The 20,035-nt window shown below is 39.8% G+C and overlaps 1 protein-coding gene across 1 annotated transcript in view; it reads right to left on the minus strand.

Annotated features, from left to right (window-relative positions):
* The window catches only part of NEO1 (neogenin 1), a 201,815-nt gene that overhangs the window by 24,638 nt on the left and 157,142 nt on the right, over positions 1 to 20,035 (minus strand). Inside the window, exons 16-24 of the mRNA XM_040642636.1 lie at positions 18,805 to 18,854; positions 17,719 to 17,866; positions 13,456 to 13,566; positions 12,194 to 12,388; positions 9,034 to 9,129; positions 6,159 to 6,382; positions 5,938 to 6,076; positions 3,878 to 3,985; positions 2,169 to 2,363 (exon numbers count right to left, since the gene is read on the minus strand). Of these exons, the coding sequence (XP_040498570.1) occupies positions 2,169 to 2,363; positions 3,878 to 3,985; positions 5,938 to 6,076; positions 6,159 to 6,382; positions 9,034 to 9,129; positions 12,194 to 12,388; positions 13,456 to 13,566; positions 17,719 to 17,866; positions 18,805 to 18,854 (1,266 nt within the window). The remainder of the gene's footprint in view (positions 1 to 2,168; positions 2,364 to 3,877; positions 3,986 to 5,937; positions 6,077 to 6,158; positions 6,383 to 9,033; positions 9,130 to 12,193; positions 12,389 to 13,455; positions 13,567 to 17,718; positions 17,867 to 18,804; positions 18,855 to 20,035) is intronic.

Consider the following 20,035-nt stretch of genomic DNA (forward strand, 5'->3'; position numbering starts at 1 on the left):
TTGTAGGGCTCTTCAGACTTAAATGTGCTTGTTTTTCAGGTAGCCCACATGTAAGTCCAACTATCATGCTATGTAAGTAACTGCCAAAGAATATACTTTGCCAATAAACTGATTGGTTTAATTCCTATATTTCCCAGCATTTTTGCTTTTAAATATAACCTATGAATAAGAAAGTCCAAGGATTAACCAAACACCAAAAACAACTATGGGTAAAGAATTTTAAAGGCCAGAGGTGTGGTGCAAGTAAGACTGCACTCTGGCTTATCCAGTAAAGTGGGGAAAAACCTCGAGCACATTTATACCCTGTGCATACACAGTATGGTTATTTCTCTGTTCTCACGCTTAAGTCAAAATGTCCACCATCACTAGGGTGCCTTATACACACACACAAGCATGTTTGCAGTTTCTCCAACATACAACAAAAGACTCGTTGAGTGCAAATACATTTCCAAAGCCCTGAAACATGCAACCTCAAGTTCTGACTCTTCCTTGCCATTAACAAGATCCAAAGACTTTTTCTTTCTTCTTTTTTAAAAAAGATTTTATTAAGTAATCTCTACATGCAACATAGGGCTCAAATTCACAATCCCAAGATCAAGAGTCACACGCTCCACCCTCTGAGCCAGCAGGTGCCCCAAGACTTTTTATTTCTAAAAACTACTCTTAAACCTTGAAAGCAACCTTCAACTTTACTTCCATTGCTCTCAGTAGAGAAAACAGATACCAACTTTAGCTGACTCCCCAGAGATGAAAACCACAGTCCAGTTACCTCTCCGCCATAGCAATTACAGTGGAAAAAACTATGTTGACAGACAATTTCGAGAATGGCGACACTGAGGTCTGTACTTCCTAAGTTTCCATCTTAAATTGTTTCTATCTCTTTTAAAATGAGCAGATATATTTAAGGGAAGAAATGGAAAAAGAGCTCTGAATTAAGCTTATGGTAACAGAATAAATAGGACTAATTTTGTCACAGATAATCACACAATTCAGTAGGGTAAATCTGTAGATTCTCGGGGGGAGGGGAGGAAAACAGGATATTTTCTGAATTTCATTACAACTCTTCATTTAGAGATACTAATGCAATCCTAGATGCTACAAATATGACAAACTGGTATGCCTGCTCTCATCCAGGTGCAAATGTCTACCATTGTTACAGAATTTCAGTATCTTAGCACAGAGGACAAACTGACCCACACCTAAGGCCAATCTCCTATAGCTGCAGAACTCCATTTATCCTCCTCAGTTTTCCCCCTGCCTATTTAGCTCCTAAGTCGATTCCCCAGCTTTTCAGATACCCCAAGTGCCACAAACAGGGACTCAACTCCACTTTGGCCAATGAATAATGTGGATTTTAACACACAGTACTGATTTTCAGGAAAAAAAAAGAAACAAAAACAACAAAAACTAATAATAATAGGTCAGAAAAGAGAGGAAAGGAGAGACAGGCCATCTACTGATTTACCTTGATCATTAGGCATTTTATCAGAGGAGTCCGCTAACAGGCCAAGCACAGGGGGAGAAAAAACAAGAGCAAGGATCACAAGCTTTGAAGATGGGACAGGCAGAATTTTTAAAGGAAAAAAAAAAAATCCCACAAACTTCCAAACAAATCGAGTCTTATTTTCAGTACCAACAGAAAAGAAATCCGTACATGGTTTCCACATTTCCACAGACTCAGGCCCCAACTAAATTTATTCCTAGGCTCATTTGGTTTGGTACTTTATCTTCACTTTCTTATCTAGAGTTTTCTTCAAAGCTCCCGTTAGTGTCTTTCTCTCTACAAAGGTCCACGAAGAAGCCTTTCAGGTTAAGAGCCTGCATGTGTTGAAAGGGAATCATCCATCACAATAACGTGCTATTACTCCACCTGAGAACCAAGAGAATCACATCGGGTCTGACGGTAAAAACTCTGAGATCACTGCAGTTCATCTGCCTTCAACAGCCTCGTATGGGACATGGTTAGACCAATAACCTAGGGAGCACTGACTTGGTGGGCTCAATGAGTGGCTGAGGGATCATTTTGAGATGAATGTTCACACTGTGGCTCATCAGCTCATCATCAGGGCTTTTTATATTCTCCGTAGTCTCTATATGCTAACGTGATCCGTGCAAGCACTGCCCCACTGAAGAGACACAAAATAAAACGCCGTTTAGTGGAGCTTTACCTTTAGGTGTTCTGAACTGGACAGCTTCGGACATGGGCCCCATGCCCTTCGAGTTTCGGGCTTGGATTTTGAAGTAGTACGGAGTGTCAAGCGTTAACTCTTGTATCTGGTGAGTCAGCCTGTTGCCCACAACAGGCTCAATAACCCAGTCGTGTATCTCCGCGTTCACATCCGTGCTATAATAGATGATGTAACCTGTCCAAAGGAGGAAATGAGAAGATATCTTATTCCTGCCTTTTCTTTTGGAAGCAGTTAGTCGATAAAGATACGTATTATGGCAGATACAAACAGAGAACCAGTTACTGATTAAAGATCAACAGTAAAATGCATTCAAACTGCTACAGTGAACACCATATGGAGAAAACCACAATTTCAACAGTGTCAGCCTATAAGTTATCAATCATCTATAGAGCAATTGAAGCAATAAAACTAGTTATGGTAATAATATAGGATTAAGAACTCCCAGGAGCTAAAAAAGACAAGGAAAACAATCCAATCACTTCAACGTTTTAATATCTGAATAATGTACCCATCAAGGGTCTATGATTAAAATAATGGCCCAACGTGCTGTTTAGCTCTTGCCAATGTGATTTCCCAGGAGAAAAACTCCCAGGAGACCTGGGAGATGGCCATATCTTTATTAAAGTCTCCCAGACTTGAAGTGGTTGAAGTCACAGTGAAACATCACCTGATACTCCCACCAGGGGGCACTCTCTCTCCATGGCTGAGGCTAGAAGAGCCGACCACATGCCTACCTGCCCCACACAGCGCAAAAATGCACCACATCATTACTGGTTTTTAAAGACAGAATAAAATGTAATCCAAGACAAGTCATGCTTCATTCTTTTACAGAACAGGCAAGTTCAAAAACCTAAAAAATGACAAAGACCAGGGATTTATGGGAAGGAATTCTAATGGAAAGTCAAAGCAGGACATTAAGAAATGCTTTCAGTTTCCTTATTCATCCTTATTCATTCCCTATTCAATGCTTTCAGAACCCTTATTCATACAAAGGAACACCAGAAAGCAAACTCCTGTTCCTCAGGATACACCTACATGGAGCAGAGGTTCTGGGGGAATAATTAACAGCTAAATCCCACCAGGCTTCCGTCCCTGATAAAGCTGAGGAAAGCACAGTGTCCTCTACTGTGGAAAGTTCTCTGGAAGTCCAAGAAGAAATCCCAGGCCCCTTCAAAGGCCTAGGCCAATCCAAACTTCTAACCCTGGTTAGAGCACAGGAAGCTGAAGTAGCCGGCCAGGGGAAAAAACGGAATTAAAAGTCTAATGGGCTTTTCTGGAGTTCAGGTTAAAAGAGTTGAATCTATATTTACTGAGTATCACCCTGTAGAATCAGGCAAGGTCTTTAACTCCAAAGCTGATCATCCAGTCAGAGGCAGAGAAGCACAGCTTTTCTGATGAAAATAAATATGTCCATAAAGTCCCACTGTAGCCAAAGACTGTCCAAGTTACAACACCCATCAGACTTTCACACAGTTAGTCAGAACGACCAACCGGCAATTCATTTTTACGTTACTATGAGCAAACAGCACGCCCTTGGTCCACTTTCAAGGACCATCATGACTCCCTGCGCCTCATAAAATGATCAAGCCAACCTCCGGACTGCCACTTCTCCCAACCACACAGTCCTGGGCTGGAATGCTTCTGCCAGACAAGAACAGAGAACAGACACACACTCAAAGGCATCTTACCTGTAATTTTGCCATTGGCTTCTGAGGGAGGTTGCCAATTTACAATTATGGTCCTAGGTTTTCCCTCTTTACTCACAACTGTCACATCCTTGGGTGGAGAAGTAGGAACTACAAAATAACAAGACTTTCAATAATTCCTGTCCATTCCAATTTCATTCACCATTTCCACAACCCTTTCCTCTTATAAGGTGCAATAAGAGGTATCAGGCAAAAATGCTCAAGCCTCCTGGCTTCAAAGAGCTCATAGTCTACCTGTAAATAGATCCAATAAAAAGAATATGCAAAGTACCAAAGAAAAAAAACACCATACTATAAGGATATAGAATTGGTATCTTGGGCTGGAGGTCAGGGATTTACAAGGTTCTTAGGTAAGGAAATCAAAAGACCTTTGTAGTTCGTTACTAAGTATCTACATTATCCCAGGCATTTTACAAATAGTATTTCACTTAATATTTGTGGCAACTTGAAAGGCAATTACCACTATCCCTGCTTGACAGATCAGGGTATCGACAATGAAAGAAGTTATGTAATTTGCCCAAGATGACATTCTGCGCCCCCCCCATTTGGATTATTTTGTTAGAATATTTTCAAGTGTAAAATAATTTTCTCTTTCACTCATAGTTGGCTCTCCAAACAAAATATAATGTTTGAAACCCCCTATTCCCTCAAAGAATTAATCAATTACAAACTGCTGTTTTTATTTTAAGTTTACACTGTCAACTATTTGAGATTATGGCTCTGAAATGTAAAGCTGCTTATGAAACAACACTAATCGAATAAAAATAACACTGCATTTCTTGTAGCGCCATGTTATGGCTGGTAACTCTTCATGTACTAGTAGAGAAATGAGCAAATTAACTACATCCTTAAATTTACTCTGCTCTTCCTGAAATACTGGAATTTTTCTATCATAAAATGGAGGGAAGCCTGGTGAAATGCAGATATCCTAAGAGAATATATAATATTATTTATTAACTAACAGACTGGAATGAAGCAAAAAGATATTCTTAATACTAGCAAAGAAAGCAAACTCAAGGTCTATTTAAACTTTTGTGCACTGTTATTTCTAAGCTCTCCAGATCCAACCCTTCGTCTCTGTAGGAAGTCCTATCAACTGTGCAGGAGACATAAAGACATTAGGGCCAGGCCCAGTCTGGAGAGACTTGAGAGCTCCACTTTTTCATTATTTATGTACAGGAGAAAAAAGCCATAGGAGGCCGCAAGGGCCAGAGACTCCCGATGGTTACACATATGCCCATGCTGGGAAGTACAAGAGGGAGAAGGGCAGGCCTACAAACGAGCAAAAGGCAAACAGAATCACAAACTTGGAGAGCCTGCTTTTGCCTTAATTTGCTTTGGCGTCTTTTCTCTCATGCTTACTTACAGACAAAATCCCTTAGGCTGCCCCAGTGGGATTTTACCAGATACTAACTGGTTGTAAGCAAGCTGCTGGGGCAGCTTTGGGGTTCCCTGGTAAAGTTCTGAGGCTCTAGCAAGCACGGCCTTGGCAGATTTTCTATCTCAATTTAGCAATAAGGCAGGATTAATGATAGAGATCCCTTATATCCGTACAGTGCTTCATAATTACCATGTGCTTTCTCGTCTGCTCGTTTTACCTCACAATAAGCCTAGAAGGTAGGAAAAGCAGCTATTATCATTACCCCTCTTTTACAGATGGAAGAAACGATAGGCTGGATGACTTACGTATGTCTTACACAGTCAGTATTTGGTTGACCTGGGATTGAACTCAAGTCCCTTGATTCCTAAAATCTAGTATACTTTGCATTCTATTATCCCATTATTTGCTAATGTTCTTGTTCAGTGAGGAAGAAAACATAATTCATCAATTGAAAAGGCAAACACTGAACTCCAGCTGTGCTGCTCACTCTGTTCTGTAAGTGAGTTAATTCACACCCTTGATTCTGTCCTTGGGTAGCAGAAGCAGGCGATGAGAAGTCTCATGACCTGGAATATGGCCCGACATTAGCTGGACTTCCACTGGCTTTCACATCTTACAAAGAGAAGAAATGCCATTGATACAAGATTCAGACAACACATACCAAATTCAAAGGTGGTACCATGGGCTGTCATACTCCATGTGCTTGATCTTCGACCTTTCGTCACCATCACAGAGAATTCATACAGTGTATTTGCTTTTAAACCAGTCACCAAGTAACTCAAAGTTGTTGCATTTGCATTCTGGAAGCATAAGAATCAAGGACTTTAGAACTAGGAAACATCAATAGTTAGCTTTTCTCACCCAGAGCAAATGTGCCAGTACCTTGTACTTGGTGTTTGCTGGGATGTTGGTTTTCCATCGGACTGTGTAGTACCGGGAATCTGTGATCTTCTGGTGTTTGGGCAGGGAGTTGTCCGCCCATGTGATCCTTATGGTGTCATGACTCAGAATGGAAGCCTGAACTCCCACAGGTGGCATCATGGGAGTGGGATCTGGCACTGGGGTGTATGGAGCATTAATAACAAATAAATCAACTTCAGAAGTGTCTGGGTAAAAAGTAATTAAAAAAGGGAAGTGGCATTTTAACGTAAACAAAAATAAAAGAAAAGGAAAATGCAGGGAAATATAATGGAATGAAAGGTGAGAAACGGAGAAAGAGAAAGAGAATCCGGAATTAATAGATAACCACCATTCACTAAAAAGAGTATTTCCACTTGTGTTCTTTCAGGAAAATTTTGCAGGAAAATGTCTAGGGAAATAATTAACTATATTCTCTACTGTATTCTGTAGGTATATTAACAGTTGATAATCCAGTGATTTTATTAACATATTCATACTTGAATTTTCTTTAAATTACTTGAAAATTCTATCTCCTTTCCAAAAAGGATTGTGAGAGGATACAAACTACTTTTAAAATCAAGGGTGTAATTTCAGAACAAGCAACACAATCCTCATGATCTGTTTTGGTATTTAAGTGAATGTGACTGAATTTTGGGGACATGGCGTATCAATGCAGGTCAATGAACGTAAAGGTCCTACTCTCAAGCCTGAGTCCTGAATGCCAGCCAATGGCAACTTAGCCTGGTCTTGGTTTGAGGTTTATCCGATACCCACACAGGGTCCACTTCAGATCTGCTGATGTCCTGGGTCTAAAAGCAGTACAGCAAAATGGCTCACATCCAAATCAATCAAAAGGAACTCAAGAGCATTGCTCTTCCTGAGGACAAGGTAGGCCGACACCATGAGGAAGTATCTGCTATGCTCTCTCCAGTAGAATGAGAATAACCCACCTAATGAATCCCAACCAGTTACAGGAAATGACATACTTATGGGTCCAAGTGACAGCCATTATGAATGCTAGAAATCAGGATACTTATTTGATAGAAGGGAAAGTCTATACTCATATGTCCTGTGCCATATGCAGCTGACACCCTCTCAAAGCTCAATGTCAAAATAGAGGCTAGAATGTGCACACAGGCACCAAGGACCATGAGCCCAGGGCAAAACAGCAGGATCCACTGGGCTTTATCAACTCTTGGTCAGGTTTTCTAAGTACCTACACACTTTTTTATTTTAAGTTAAGGTTTTAAAATGGGTTTCCCACATGGTTATGGAGAGTAGCCCTTCCTGTAACTCAAAACCTGAAATGGCATGAACCTTGTGCACGAATAAGTGCCAAACTAACGTCATAGTCTCCGTTTGTGTATTTCCTACACACTGAGGACTAAAGGTAACAGAGGGACAGCATACATTATACTCAAGGGCTTTGTTCAAAGGTCAGGAAACAAACCAATTAGTTATAGGAAATGCACCTTTGGGTGCAAAAATCATTAGATTTGAGAAAATTTTTTTATTTATAATAACTCTTGGAAAAGAAAACAAGGTTAGATGACTTAGGAACATTTCCTTGTACACTTCGAGCCAGAAGGCTATATTTTTAAGTCACATAAGAGAAAATAATTTCAAAAAAATTTTTTTTCTATTATAGGCTAATTTCAGAAAGTAGCAAACACACTTATTTAAATATTCTCATTTTCATCTTACTTTTTTTTTCCTTTCTGAAATACCAAAGCTCTTCGCAGAAGAACTTATAAATTGTAAGCACACAGAAGAAGACAGGACAGAACTACCAAACATGTAGTCATGATGTTGGTCTTGTTAAGTAAAAGCATTAAAGAAAAAAAGGGGCGGAGAGGATCTTTTTAAAAAGAATAATGTGAAATTTGCACTATTATACAAAGTAGCCAGAAAATACAGCAGGCAATAGAGATACACAGCTCTGGAAAACAAACGGAAAAGAGCATTTCTGAAAATGATAAATTCTTAGGTTTTTAGGACCCTTTAGAAAAATTTACAAGTCTAATATATTTATTCCAATAAACTTTCTCATTCAGCTCTACATTAGATGTTTTATCCACAGAAAATTTTACATTATATGAATATTCCTTTACTGCAAAAAATATTTTGGTCTCATTTGTAATAAATGTACAGTTGATCAAATGGATAGTAAAACTGACTTTATAGTCTTTATATAAATAAAGCTTATGAAAAGCAAACAGAAAAATACTCTCCCGATCAACTCAGGTGACTAGTAAAGAAAATGCTGGATTCACTGATCACACACATTTATTGAGACCATCAGTAACCTATATAATTCCTCCAGAGATATGGAGACCTGTTCATTTTTTTTCACTCATGTTATAACTCACATGACCAAAAGACAAAAACCACTTTTTTTGGGGTGGGGAGCAAAGGGAGAGGGAGCGAGAAAATCTCAAGCAGGCTCCATGCCCAGCGCAGAATCCAATGCAGGGCTTGATTTCACGACCCTGAGATCACGACCTGGCACAAAATCAAGAGTCAGATACTTAACCAACTAAGCCACCCAGGTGCCCCAAAATCACTTGTAATTCTCTCACAACTATAGTTTCTAGATCTGATCACATTAAAAACATGTGTTACATATCTACATGGAATTATTTATATGAATGACTAGATTGTTAATATTTCCTAAAAAGCAGAACAGATATTAATAGAGATTTCTGTGCTGAAAGCCTCTTTTCCTATATGAAGCCTGAAGCCTACACGGGCATACACTTTCCCTTCCACTGATACCTATGGGACAGACCTCATGACAACATTCCACATAAGCTGCTGGAAAAAGTGCCGAAGACCAGAGATGGACAGGATGGCTTACCTGTGTGAGGTCTGGTCACAGCGCTCTCGTACAGAGGGATGCCCTCACCCACGTTGTTAAAGGCTTTCAGGGTTATCACATAGTGAGAGCTGGGATCTGAAGGAAGGAAACAAGTGAAAACACTTAGGAAAAAATTCTCCAGAATTTAAAAAATTCAAGGGTAACAGTGCATGATCTTAAGTGCAGAAGAAGTCAGGAAAGAAGATTTTACAACTTTCATGTGGGATTCCTCCAGGGTGTGGGGAAGTGTGGAGATGGCAGCACACACAGCACAGAAACACTGTCTGGGGCAACGTCTCGGGGTCAGTCCCAGCAGTGAGGGTGGCTGTGCCCGAATCCTCTCTTGGTGTCAACTAACCAACGGTCTAGTGATGTTGCTGTACAGTGGAGGGCTTGGACGAGAAGAGTAAATTGGGTTTCCATGTGCTGTAAGCCCATAAGGTGGAACTTGGGATTCCACTGTGGTTTCACTTGCATTTCTCTGATGATTAATGACATTGAGAATCTTTTCATGTGCTGACTGTCCACTCATATATCTTCTCTGGTATACTGCTCATCCCAATCTTCTGCCTACTCTTTTCCTCGATTGTCATCTTCTTATTAAGTTGGAAGAGTTTTGTATTTCTTTGTCTGATATTTGACTCAATTTCTTTGTCTGATATTTGAATGATGAGTATTTTCTCCTAGTCTGTGGCTCATCTTTCCATTTTATTGGTGTCTTTCCAAAAGTTAGATGTTTTAAATTTCAATGAAGTGCTATAAATTAATTTTTTAATTTAATAACTTATGCTTTATACATCCTGAGAGATCCTTGTCTACCTCACTGTCATGAGGTTTTTCCCTGTCTTCTTCTAGAAGTTTTATGGTTTTAGCTCTTGCATTTAGGTCTGTTTCTGTGTATGATGTGAAATAAAGGTCAAGGAAAGTTCCCTTTCTCTCCCATTCAGATATCCAATTCTTCCCACACCTTTTGTTGAAAAGACTACCCTCTCCCCACTAAATTATCTTAGCGTATTTGTCAAAAATCAATCAGCCATTTATATATGGATCTATTTCTGGACTCCATTCTGTTCTATTTATCTGTAACACCTACCTCTGCACCAGTAACACCACAGTGGCTCGAATACTATAGTTTCATATAAGTCCTCAAATCAGGGGATGTGGGTCTTTAGAAGACACCCGAAGAAATGTTGAAAAGACCACACTACCTGATACTCCTTTTCAAAACTGTTTGGCTATTCTAGTTCCTCTGATTTTTAGAATTAAGTTTATCAATTTCTGTAAAAAAAAGTCTGCCAGGATTTTACTTGGAAATGCACCAGGGAGAACTGTCATTTTAATGATATTATCCAGTCCATAAACATGGTACCTCTACTTATTTAAGTCATCTTTAATTTCTCTCAGCAATAATTTTCTAATTTCCAGTATACAGACCTTGTACATATTTTTAAAGTTTATCCCTAAGTATTTCATATTTTTGGTGCTATGTAAGTAGTACTGTTGTTTTAATTTCAACTTCCAACTGCTTATTGTTAGCACATGGGAATATAACTATTTTTGTATATCAGCTTTGTATCCTGTGACTTTGCTGAACTCACTTATAGTCTTAGTAGCCTTTTTCGTAGATGCCTCAGGATTTTCTACCCCAGTAACAGGGAGAGTGTATAGTGCTCAGATATTGGTTTCTAAATGTCATTTTCCATAAAAGAAACCAGCATTCCTTGGAGAAATGACTGATTCAAGGGCTAAGGGTAGGAAAATATCAGATAAGCCTGCTGTATCTTACTGCATCAAAAAAGAAGAAAGTGCTCAAAGAAAGGTGGAAGATGTCAAACAGAAAAATCAGTCATAAAGAGACTCCCATTAGCTACTACTTCACTAAGGGAGAGAAGGAAAGCTCTTCCTTACCAAAGAATGCTGATAAATGTAGAAGAAATAATAGAGTTAGAAATTCACTTGGGAAACACCACAGTAATAACCGTTACTAAAGACACTAAAACTAGTGAAGGAAAGTTTGACCAGGAACAAGATGTTTACAAAGACTCAAGGTATTTCCCCCACAAGGTATTAATTAATTCTGAAGGAGAAAACAATACCTTTATGGAATGCGGCATTTACCCTCTGAACCAAGTGATTAAAGCTAACATCACCAGCACCAGACTTTCACATGCCTCCTGAGGAGATGCGCTGACAAGAACACAAGGTACGTACGCTATTCCTTCCAAAAACGCGTGAGCTGAGAGTAGTGAGGAAATATTAGGCAAGTCTAAACTGAGAGATGTTCTACAAAATATAAATGGCCTATATTTATCAAAAATGTCACAGTCATAAAATTCAAGAAAAAACCAAGGAACTGTTCTGTAGCAAAGAAAACTAATGAGACGTGATGACTAAATGCAATAAGTGATCCTGGACCAGAAAACAACGTTTTTCTTTTGTAATAAAGGAAATTAACGAAGCGACTAGTAAAATATAAATAAAGTCTACAGATACTATCTGAGTGTTAATTTGTTGACTTTGGTAACTGTACTGTAGTTATACTGGAAAACGCCCTCATTTTTAATCCCACATTAAAGTATCAGAGGGTGGAGGGGCATCACTTCTGTAAATTACTCTCAAATGGTTCAGAGAAAAAATATGTACGTTCAGGAAGACAAGAGAATGATAAAGTGCATACGGTAAAATGTTAACTTTTCGGGACTCTTAGTGAAGAATATACAGAAATTTTTTGTACTATTCCTTTTTTTGAGAGGGAGGGAGAGTGTGAGCAGGGTCGGGGAAGGGCAGAGAGAGAGGGAGAGAAAGAGTCTTAAGCAGGCTCCATGCCCAGCGCAGAGTCCGATGCGGAGCTCGATCTCATGGCCCTGAGATCAAGACCTGAGCAAAAATCGAGTCGGACACTTAACCGACTGAGCCACCCAGGCGCCCCTCTTTGTATTAAAGTTTTCTGTAAACAGATATTGCATGGAGCACTGGGTATTATACGCAAATAATGAATCATGGAACACTACATCAAAAACTAAGGATGTACTGTATGGTGACTAACATAACAAAAATTATTATAAAAAATAAGTTTTCTGTAAAAAAAAATTATCGTACAATAAAAAGTCAAAAGAAAGAAATCCCATGTGCAATTACTTCTTCTCCCCAGCATACATACCCAGATTTTCGATGGTGTAATAGCGCTGTTTATAGTCCACTTTGATGGTCTGGGCATGAGGGCTGCCAATGCCATAACCAATGGCATAACCTCTGACCACAATGTTCTGATTCTCTGGAGGAGTCCAGCTAACTACAATACTAGTGACCAGTGGCCGGACGTGAAGAGAACTAGGCACTTCAGGAACACGAGTTTCTGGGAAGGAAGTAGAAAAGCAAGACTTTAGAATATTTACATCCTTGGGGCATGGTGTTTAGCCTCCTGCCAAATTATCTGGGGTTAAGATTTTTCCATTATGCCCAAGAATTCACAGAGAATCAGTATGTATAGTGTAGTATGGGTCATGGTTTTACCACATTCCGAGAAGAAAGCAAAACCCAAACAGCCTGAAATACAAGGCAATGCAACATTAATCTGGAAGGGAGACAAAGAGGTCTAAGAACCTCTGTCCAAAGGAGAGAAACAAATAAACTGCCTTTCAATAGGTATTCATTCCCCTTGGTCCCACATCTGAGTCCCAGACTCAACTAGGGGGAATGAGAAAGGCTTAACACCAACTAATTAGAAGCCTGCTCTCAACAGATTATCACGTATCACGTTACAGCAATTGTATCAATTATTTACTCCCTTAAGTAATATAAGTCAGAAAATAGGAAACTTTAGAACCACATATTGATTTAAATGGTGGGAGACTAAGAGGCTTAAGAAAGGTAGCAATTTATAGTATCTTTCAAATCTGTTACTTCGAGGCATAACCTGCTATCTAAATTTAAAAACTGGCAAACCAAGAATGAGAATAAGGACCCAGTCTTTTGTCTCCCAAGTGCAGCACCTGTGTGTCATAAAGGTACATACGCACACCTACATAAAGGTACTCGTTGAATGAAGAGGTAGAAAAAGGGCAGTGTGTCCAGGACTAAAAGAAAAAGGGAGGCAGGCTGATGTGGCTCAGTGTGAAATTTCAGATCATCCATCTACTCAACGGCCTTGATGAAAAACTAGACTTAAAGCACCTGTACATTTTTATTTGTTCTGGTTCTGCTTAAAGGGACAGGTCTCTCAAAGCCCCTGGGGCAGGAGTGGGGGAGGGGGAAGCACTCCAGGGGACTTGCTGTGTTACAGTAATGACAGCAGTGTGATACATTAAAGTTCACAGACTTGAGCCACATACACCCCCAAAGCTGTGGCTTTCCAGTTTAATTCATCTGACTACAGTTGGTTAGTACCTAGCTTCTCCCAATCCTGTGGATTGTTGTTCTTACCATCTAAGTCACTTTCAAAAGTTTCAGCAGACAGCCAGTCAGTAGCCGGGCCTGTACCATTGACTGTTAGAGCAGCCACTCGGAAATTATACTCAGTCCCCCGATCAAGACCTGAGATCCAAATAACAACAACAACAAAAGAAACAACAAAAACAAAAAACAAAAAAAGACAAGCTGAAGTAAGAGTCTGGAAAACAAAAGATTAATACTTTCTTGTTAAGTATTTCATCCACCAAGTCAGTACACAGCTACTATCCCGACAAGCTTTCAGTTAAAGTTAATAGAGCATAAGCAACACATCCCCATAGCACAGAGGGGCTCCCACATCTCCAGAAGGGGCCGAAAGCCCACACAATCAAGAGGAAAACCACTGAGCGGAGTTCCCAGGAGATTACAGATCCTTTTTTTTAAGAGCCTGAAGGCCCCTCAGAGATCATTTAATGTAATCCCTTCATTTTTTTACTTAGGAAGCTAAGGTCAAAAAGAGGTCAAGGATAATGAAAGAGTCATAACAAAGGAACAAAGTCAGTTGGTCTCAGAAGACACCCAACACCGGAAAAAGAATTAAAAGATGTAANTCCTGCTGGGTCACCTCACCTCTGTTCTCTGAGCCATCCCATAACAAGAGTAGAACAGCTGTAAACATCCGAATACGGCCTACAAACCTATTTCAAAACAGCTTGTTTGCCCATAAGTATATACAATAAGTAAAAGAGGAACAAAGCCTTTCTTTTATGCAGTTTTTCATAGCACTATCAGTAATAAATTCACCAATGTACTGAAGGCAACAAAAATTCACATGTAGAAGTCTACCCTGCAAAGCAGAGCAACAGGCAATAATAGAGTCAGCTATTCAGATAATTCATGCGTCCATTTTTTCTTTTTTTTAGGTTAAAACACATAACAAAATTTACCACCTTAACTATTTTTCAGTGTCCAGTTCACGTGTATGCATCTTTAGAGCACTTAAATACTAGATATTGCGTTACATCTTACAAGGTTATGAGAAATGATCCTGTCTCCGCACATTGAAATATTGGGATCTTTGGCCAGCAGCATTTTACAGAAGCTCTAAAGAGAGAACCACAGAGAGAGAGAACGTGGCCAGGATGCAGGATGGCTCAGTTAATGAATCCTGTCACCCGGTGAGAGAAGAGATGGGAGGTTCTGTCCTCAGCAGGCCCATCCTGAAGCTGTCTGCCCACAAAAAAGCAACAAGCAAGGCAGAAGGAGAAGCAAAATGGCTGGGCCCAAGTCAGTTTACCCATCACCTCCCTGCATACACGGAAGCAGAAAGTGCCAGAGAGGGCTGTGCATGTGTTTGTAACTGTTAACAAATAGTATGGACTACTGGCAAACATGGCTCAACTGAGGTCCTGAAAGAATTCAACCAAATTATCATTCCCTCCCCTCTGGGGAGTTAATTAAGAAAGAAAGTGAGAGAGGGGCGCCTGGGTCGCACAGTGGTTAAGTGGCTGCCTTCGGCTCAGGGCGTGATCCTGGCGTTATGGGATCGAGCCCCACATCAGGCTCCTCCGCTATGAGCCTGCTTCTTCCTCTCCCACTTCCCCCTGCTTGTGTTCCCTCTCTCGCTGGCTGTCTCTATCTCTGTCGAATAAATAAATAAAATCTTTAAAAAAAAAAAAAAAAAAGAAAGTGAGAGAGAGTGCTCGCGTACGCGTGCATGTGTGAGCAAGAGATGCGTGTGTAAAGAGGTTAAGAGTTCCCTTCCCCCCAGGTAACCTACAGAGTTCATAGACTCAAACTAAGATCCACAATTCATATTATAAAGATATGGCAGAATGTGTTAAGTGCCGTAAGTGTGCAAAATGAAGAAACAATTACATCTGGCTAACACTGAGTCATGTCATTTGTGGTTCAGGACAGGACCCTGGTAATCCATATTGCTCTCTGATACTTATCAAGCTTCAAGAGAGCAAAAATGTCCATTTTTGCTCACCATCATGTACCTAATGCCAGTACATGCTGATACAAGTTCAATAAAGTCCGTTAAACAAATGAATCTAAACAGGATTTCAAAATGCAATGATTCTCTCCGTAAAGAAAAAGCTATTTTTACCATGAAGGTGATTATTTCGCTTACACATCAAATGTTTCATTGAGAAAATGAATAGTCTCCTCATGGTCCAGGACTATATTCTGTTTTTACATTATTAGCAGCAAGAACAGTACCTGGTATAGAGTAAATATCTATTAAATATTCAAAATAAAAGCCTTACGGATGGGAAATATTATCTGTATTTGGAGTCAAATCAGCAACTTCTTTTTTTTTTATTTTCAATTAGCCGACATATAGTACATCATTAGCTTCTGATGCAGTGTTCAATGATTCATCAGTTGCATATAACACCCAGTGCTCATCACAACACGTGCCCTCCTTAATACCCATCACTGGGCTAACCCATCTCCCCCAACCCCCTTCCTTCTGTAACCCTCAGTTTGTTTCTCAGAGTCCAGAGTCTCTCATGGCAATTGGTTTTTAAGAACACCCAAGACCAACTGTACTGTAACGCTCCTTTAGTGAGATGTCTCGGCAACACCACTGCAACCATGTCTACTCACTGCAGCTTAGAGCTGTGGGGTTCAAGTGAAGAAACTCAGACTGAAAGCTACCCCTGGAGACAAACATTCACCTATTTTGAAAGAAGTCAATCCATCTTTGAGGTGAGGAGTAAGGAGAAAAGCTTGTTGGATTACAGGAGTACAAGTTTTCACTGCCAGTGACTCACTTAGTTCTTAGAAACTCATCGCATTACATTTTTTGACCCCAGATCTTGGTTCTGTCAAGAACTTGGCCCCTAGAGGCACAGGAAAGTGGCAGATGTCAAGTTTCTCTACCAAGGAGGGGGCAACGTAAGGGAAGCTGAGAGCTCCCCAAGGGTGATGAAATTCATTCTCAGGGCTTAGGTAATGATGTCAATATCTCCAATTCTTGCAGTGTTCTTCTACCAGCTCTGCTGGGAACCTCCAAAATGGTTTCTTAGGGGCATCTATCTTTATTCTTTATAAGCACAGTCCCAATATCCAAAGAGCAAAAAGCACTTCATCTTCTTCCCATGCTTCTCCTGCAAAGTCAACTGGCCCTTGCAGAGCCAAGTCTACTCCCCCTACTGGAGGAAGGAAGAGGGGGCTATTCTGTCATCTGTAGAGGAAGCCCATATCAAAGAGGCAGTAGGGCCCACTGTCACCGAGTATGCCACTTGCTCTGCTGCACATAAAGGGAAATCTACACAAAAGGAGCTATCCTGGACAGAATTCTCTAAAATTTATCATATAACAAGTAGAAGCAAGAAAGATTACAGCACTGCTATAGCTATTCACAAATGTTTCGGGCCACACACGCATGTGTGGTGTCAGTGCCATATATATATACATATACATATATATATATATGTATATGTATATGTATATGTATAAATCATTTTGTAGACCTCTGCTACCAGCTAGACTGAGCAGATTTTTGGCCTACATAGCTTTGTTTTACCTTGTTTTGAGATTGCAAAAAACTAGTACAGACTTACTATTCTTTGACTTTACAATGGTGCGAAAGCAATACGCATGCAGTAGAAACTGTACTTTGAATTCCGAAGTGTGATTTTTTCCCAGGCTAGCGATAGGAGGCACAATCCTCTCTTGTGATGCTGGGCAGGGGCAGTGGCAGCTCCCAGTCAGCCTTGGGATCACGAGGGTAAACGCCTTACACACTTACAACCTTCTGTTTTTCATTCTCAGTACAGTATTCAATAAAATACATGAGACATCCAATAATTTGTTATAAAATAGGCTTTATATTAGATGATTTTGCCCAGTTGTCAGCTGATGTAAGTGTTCTGAGCATGTTAAAGACAGGCTAGGCTAAGCCATGATTTTGGTAGGTTAGGTGTGTTAAATATATTTTTGAGTTAGGATATTTTCAAATTTTGATGGGTTTATTGGGATATAACCCCATCATAAGTTGAGGAAGATCTCTATATATATTCAAAAAAGAAAATGTGGAGAATACAGAAAACCACAAGTAAAGAAATAAAACTCAAGCACAATCTCAACACTCAGAGATGACAGAACCTATAAGATTGTGTTCAATTAACTTTTATCACGTCAGACGTAGACCGAACCATTACAAATTCTTTTGAACTGTTTTTACTTTAAGTCAACTGCTCAGAGTAGTCATTAGGCTAGCAAAACTCAATGCCTGAAAAAGACGCCAGCTCCTACCTTTCACCCACATGCAAGGCAGCTTACCTTCAATCAGTTGAGACAACTGTGTCCCAGTTACCAAGGTCTCAGTGACATCACTCTTTCGGGAGGCCTTTCGGTAGCGGATCTTGTAGCCGGTAATCTGACCGTTTTGTGTGGCTGGAGGAGGTGGCTGCCAGTGAATCACAATACTCTGGGAAAGACAAGATTATGGGGAAGACTGAATACAGCAAAATCTTGTTCCTGTTTTATAAATTATCTTGAATTCACTGACAGAAAAGCAGCAGGGTGCTCAGACAGAGTTTTACTTAGGGATCACTCAAAATTACTTTTTAATTTTAAAAATCCTCCATGATCAAGTGGGAAGATTATATTTGCGGGCAGTATGCTCTGGGCCTTTATTCTCCTGGGTATTTAGACGTTAGGCAAGAGTCTCAGAAAAGCTTTCAGAAGGAAAATATAAGGTCAGAGGGCACATAGATTAGGAAGTAAACTATGGTTAGGTGTAAGTTTCTCTTCTATCTCCATTGTGGAATGGCTGAAATTAGACAATTTCTGCCTAAAACTCTTCAAGAAGGGAATCATTAATTAATAGCTGGTTTTTAATTAAAGGACAAGGATTCCCATGGTACTTTTTGAAAGGACTGAGTGTCTCAGTTGTCAATGTAGTCCAGAAGCAGCTCTGGGCCTTTGAGAGGCACACATGGCCTTCATTGCACAGTGGACTCGGCTCAGAGGGAGTCTGAGCCTGTGCACCACTCTGACGGCTGTCTACCTTCACTTCACAGTGGGCTCATCTCACAGTACTAAGGGGCTGGGGTATAAACAACTTACTTCTTTCCACTTTATCACCAATGTTCTGAACTGCTAAGATCTATAATGTCAGGATTTGCAAAACCACAATGCATCTGCAGAAAGACTAAAGTAATCTTGGCATCAGAGAAAGGCAGTAAAGTTAAATGGAAAACACGGAGTTGGGTTCTAAGTCCAGCTTTACTGGCAGGTGTAATATCTATGACACCTTATTTCTCTGCTTGATTACAATTCTTTTGATATAGAATCTCCTTCTCTATAAGCCCTTCTGAGACTTGACAGTATGCCAATAAAAATGAATAGCAATATAAAGTTTACCTTTGAATTTCTTACTTCTAAGGACAGATTTTGAGGCGCAGCACTGGGAACTGGACAGGCAAAAAAAAAAAAAAAAGGAAAAAAAAATTTTTTTTTTCGGTCACCCACATATCACCCCATCATGTGATATTCCTGGCCAGACTTTACACAAATGCACATCTGAAACACTAATTATGCAACCCGAAGGTCTCAACCTAGCAGCCAATGCCCTCATGTTGATAGCACTATGTGGATAGTGATAGTCCCCCATTTTTTCTCTGAATAGTCCTTTCACATTTTTTATTGCCCCCCACCCCCTGGTTTTCTTTCATGAGACTAACATTTTTTAAATCAGGCCAGTTTATTTTTTTTATAGAATTTCCCTGTTAGACATATCCAAACTGAGGAAAATTCTAGAAATAAACAAGCAAACAAACAGGCCTGAATTCTTGAAAAACATTATGACTTTCAGGAAACAATATATATGCTTATTAACCACAATAAACACTGTTATTTTCTATACTATTATAATAATATTTTTTTTATATGCTGGTCTTAAAGATACAAATGTCCCGAAGGGGCACCTATCCCCCAATGTTTATAGCAGCAATGTCCATAATAGCCAACCTGTGGAAAGATGTCTATCGACAGATGAATGGATAAAGATGTGGGGTGTATATATAGACATATACACACACACACAATGGAATACTACTCCGCCATCAAAAGAAATGAAATCTTGCCATTTGCAACAACGCAGATGGAACTAGAGGGTATTACGGTAAGCGAAATAAGTCAATCAGAGAAAGACAATGATCTCACTCATGTGGAAGTTAAGAAACAAAACAGAGGAACATAGGGGAAGGGAAGGAAAAGTAAAACAAGAGGAAATCAGAGAGGGAGACAAACGATAAGGGACTCTTAATCACAGGAGACAAACTGAGGGTTGCTGGAGGGGAGGTGGGTGGAGGGATGGGGTAACTTGGCGACAGGCATCATGGATGGCACATGATGTAATGAGCGCTGGGTGTTATATAAGACTGATGAATCACTGACCTCTACCTCTGAAACTGATAATACACTATATGTTAATTAATTGAATTTAAATTAAAAAATAGTGAAAAAATAAGAATAAAAATAAAAAATGCCGGTCTTGACCTACTCAATCCCCTTGGTAAGCTGTAGCTTAAAAAATATTGCTCTAGGTCATGGTCACATGAATATAACTCAGCTTAGAAATTCAGTCACAGGT

The sequence above is a fragment of the Ursus maritimus genome, unplaced genomic scaffold, assembly GCF_017311325.1.
Source record: "Ursus maritimus isolate PB19 unplaced genomic scaffold, ASM1731132v1 scaffold_27, whole genome shotgun sequence".
NCBI lineage: Eukaryota > Metazoa > Chordata > Mammalia > Carnivora > Ursidae > Ursus > Ursus maritimus.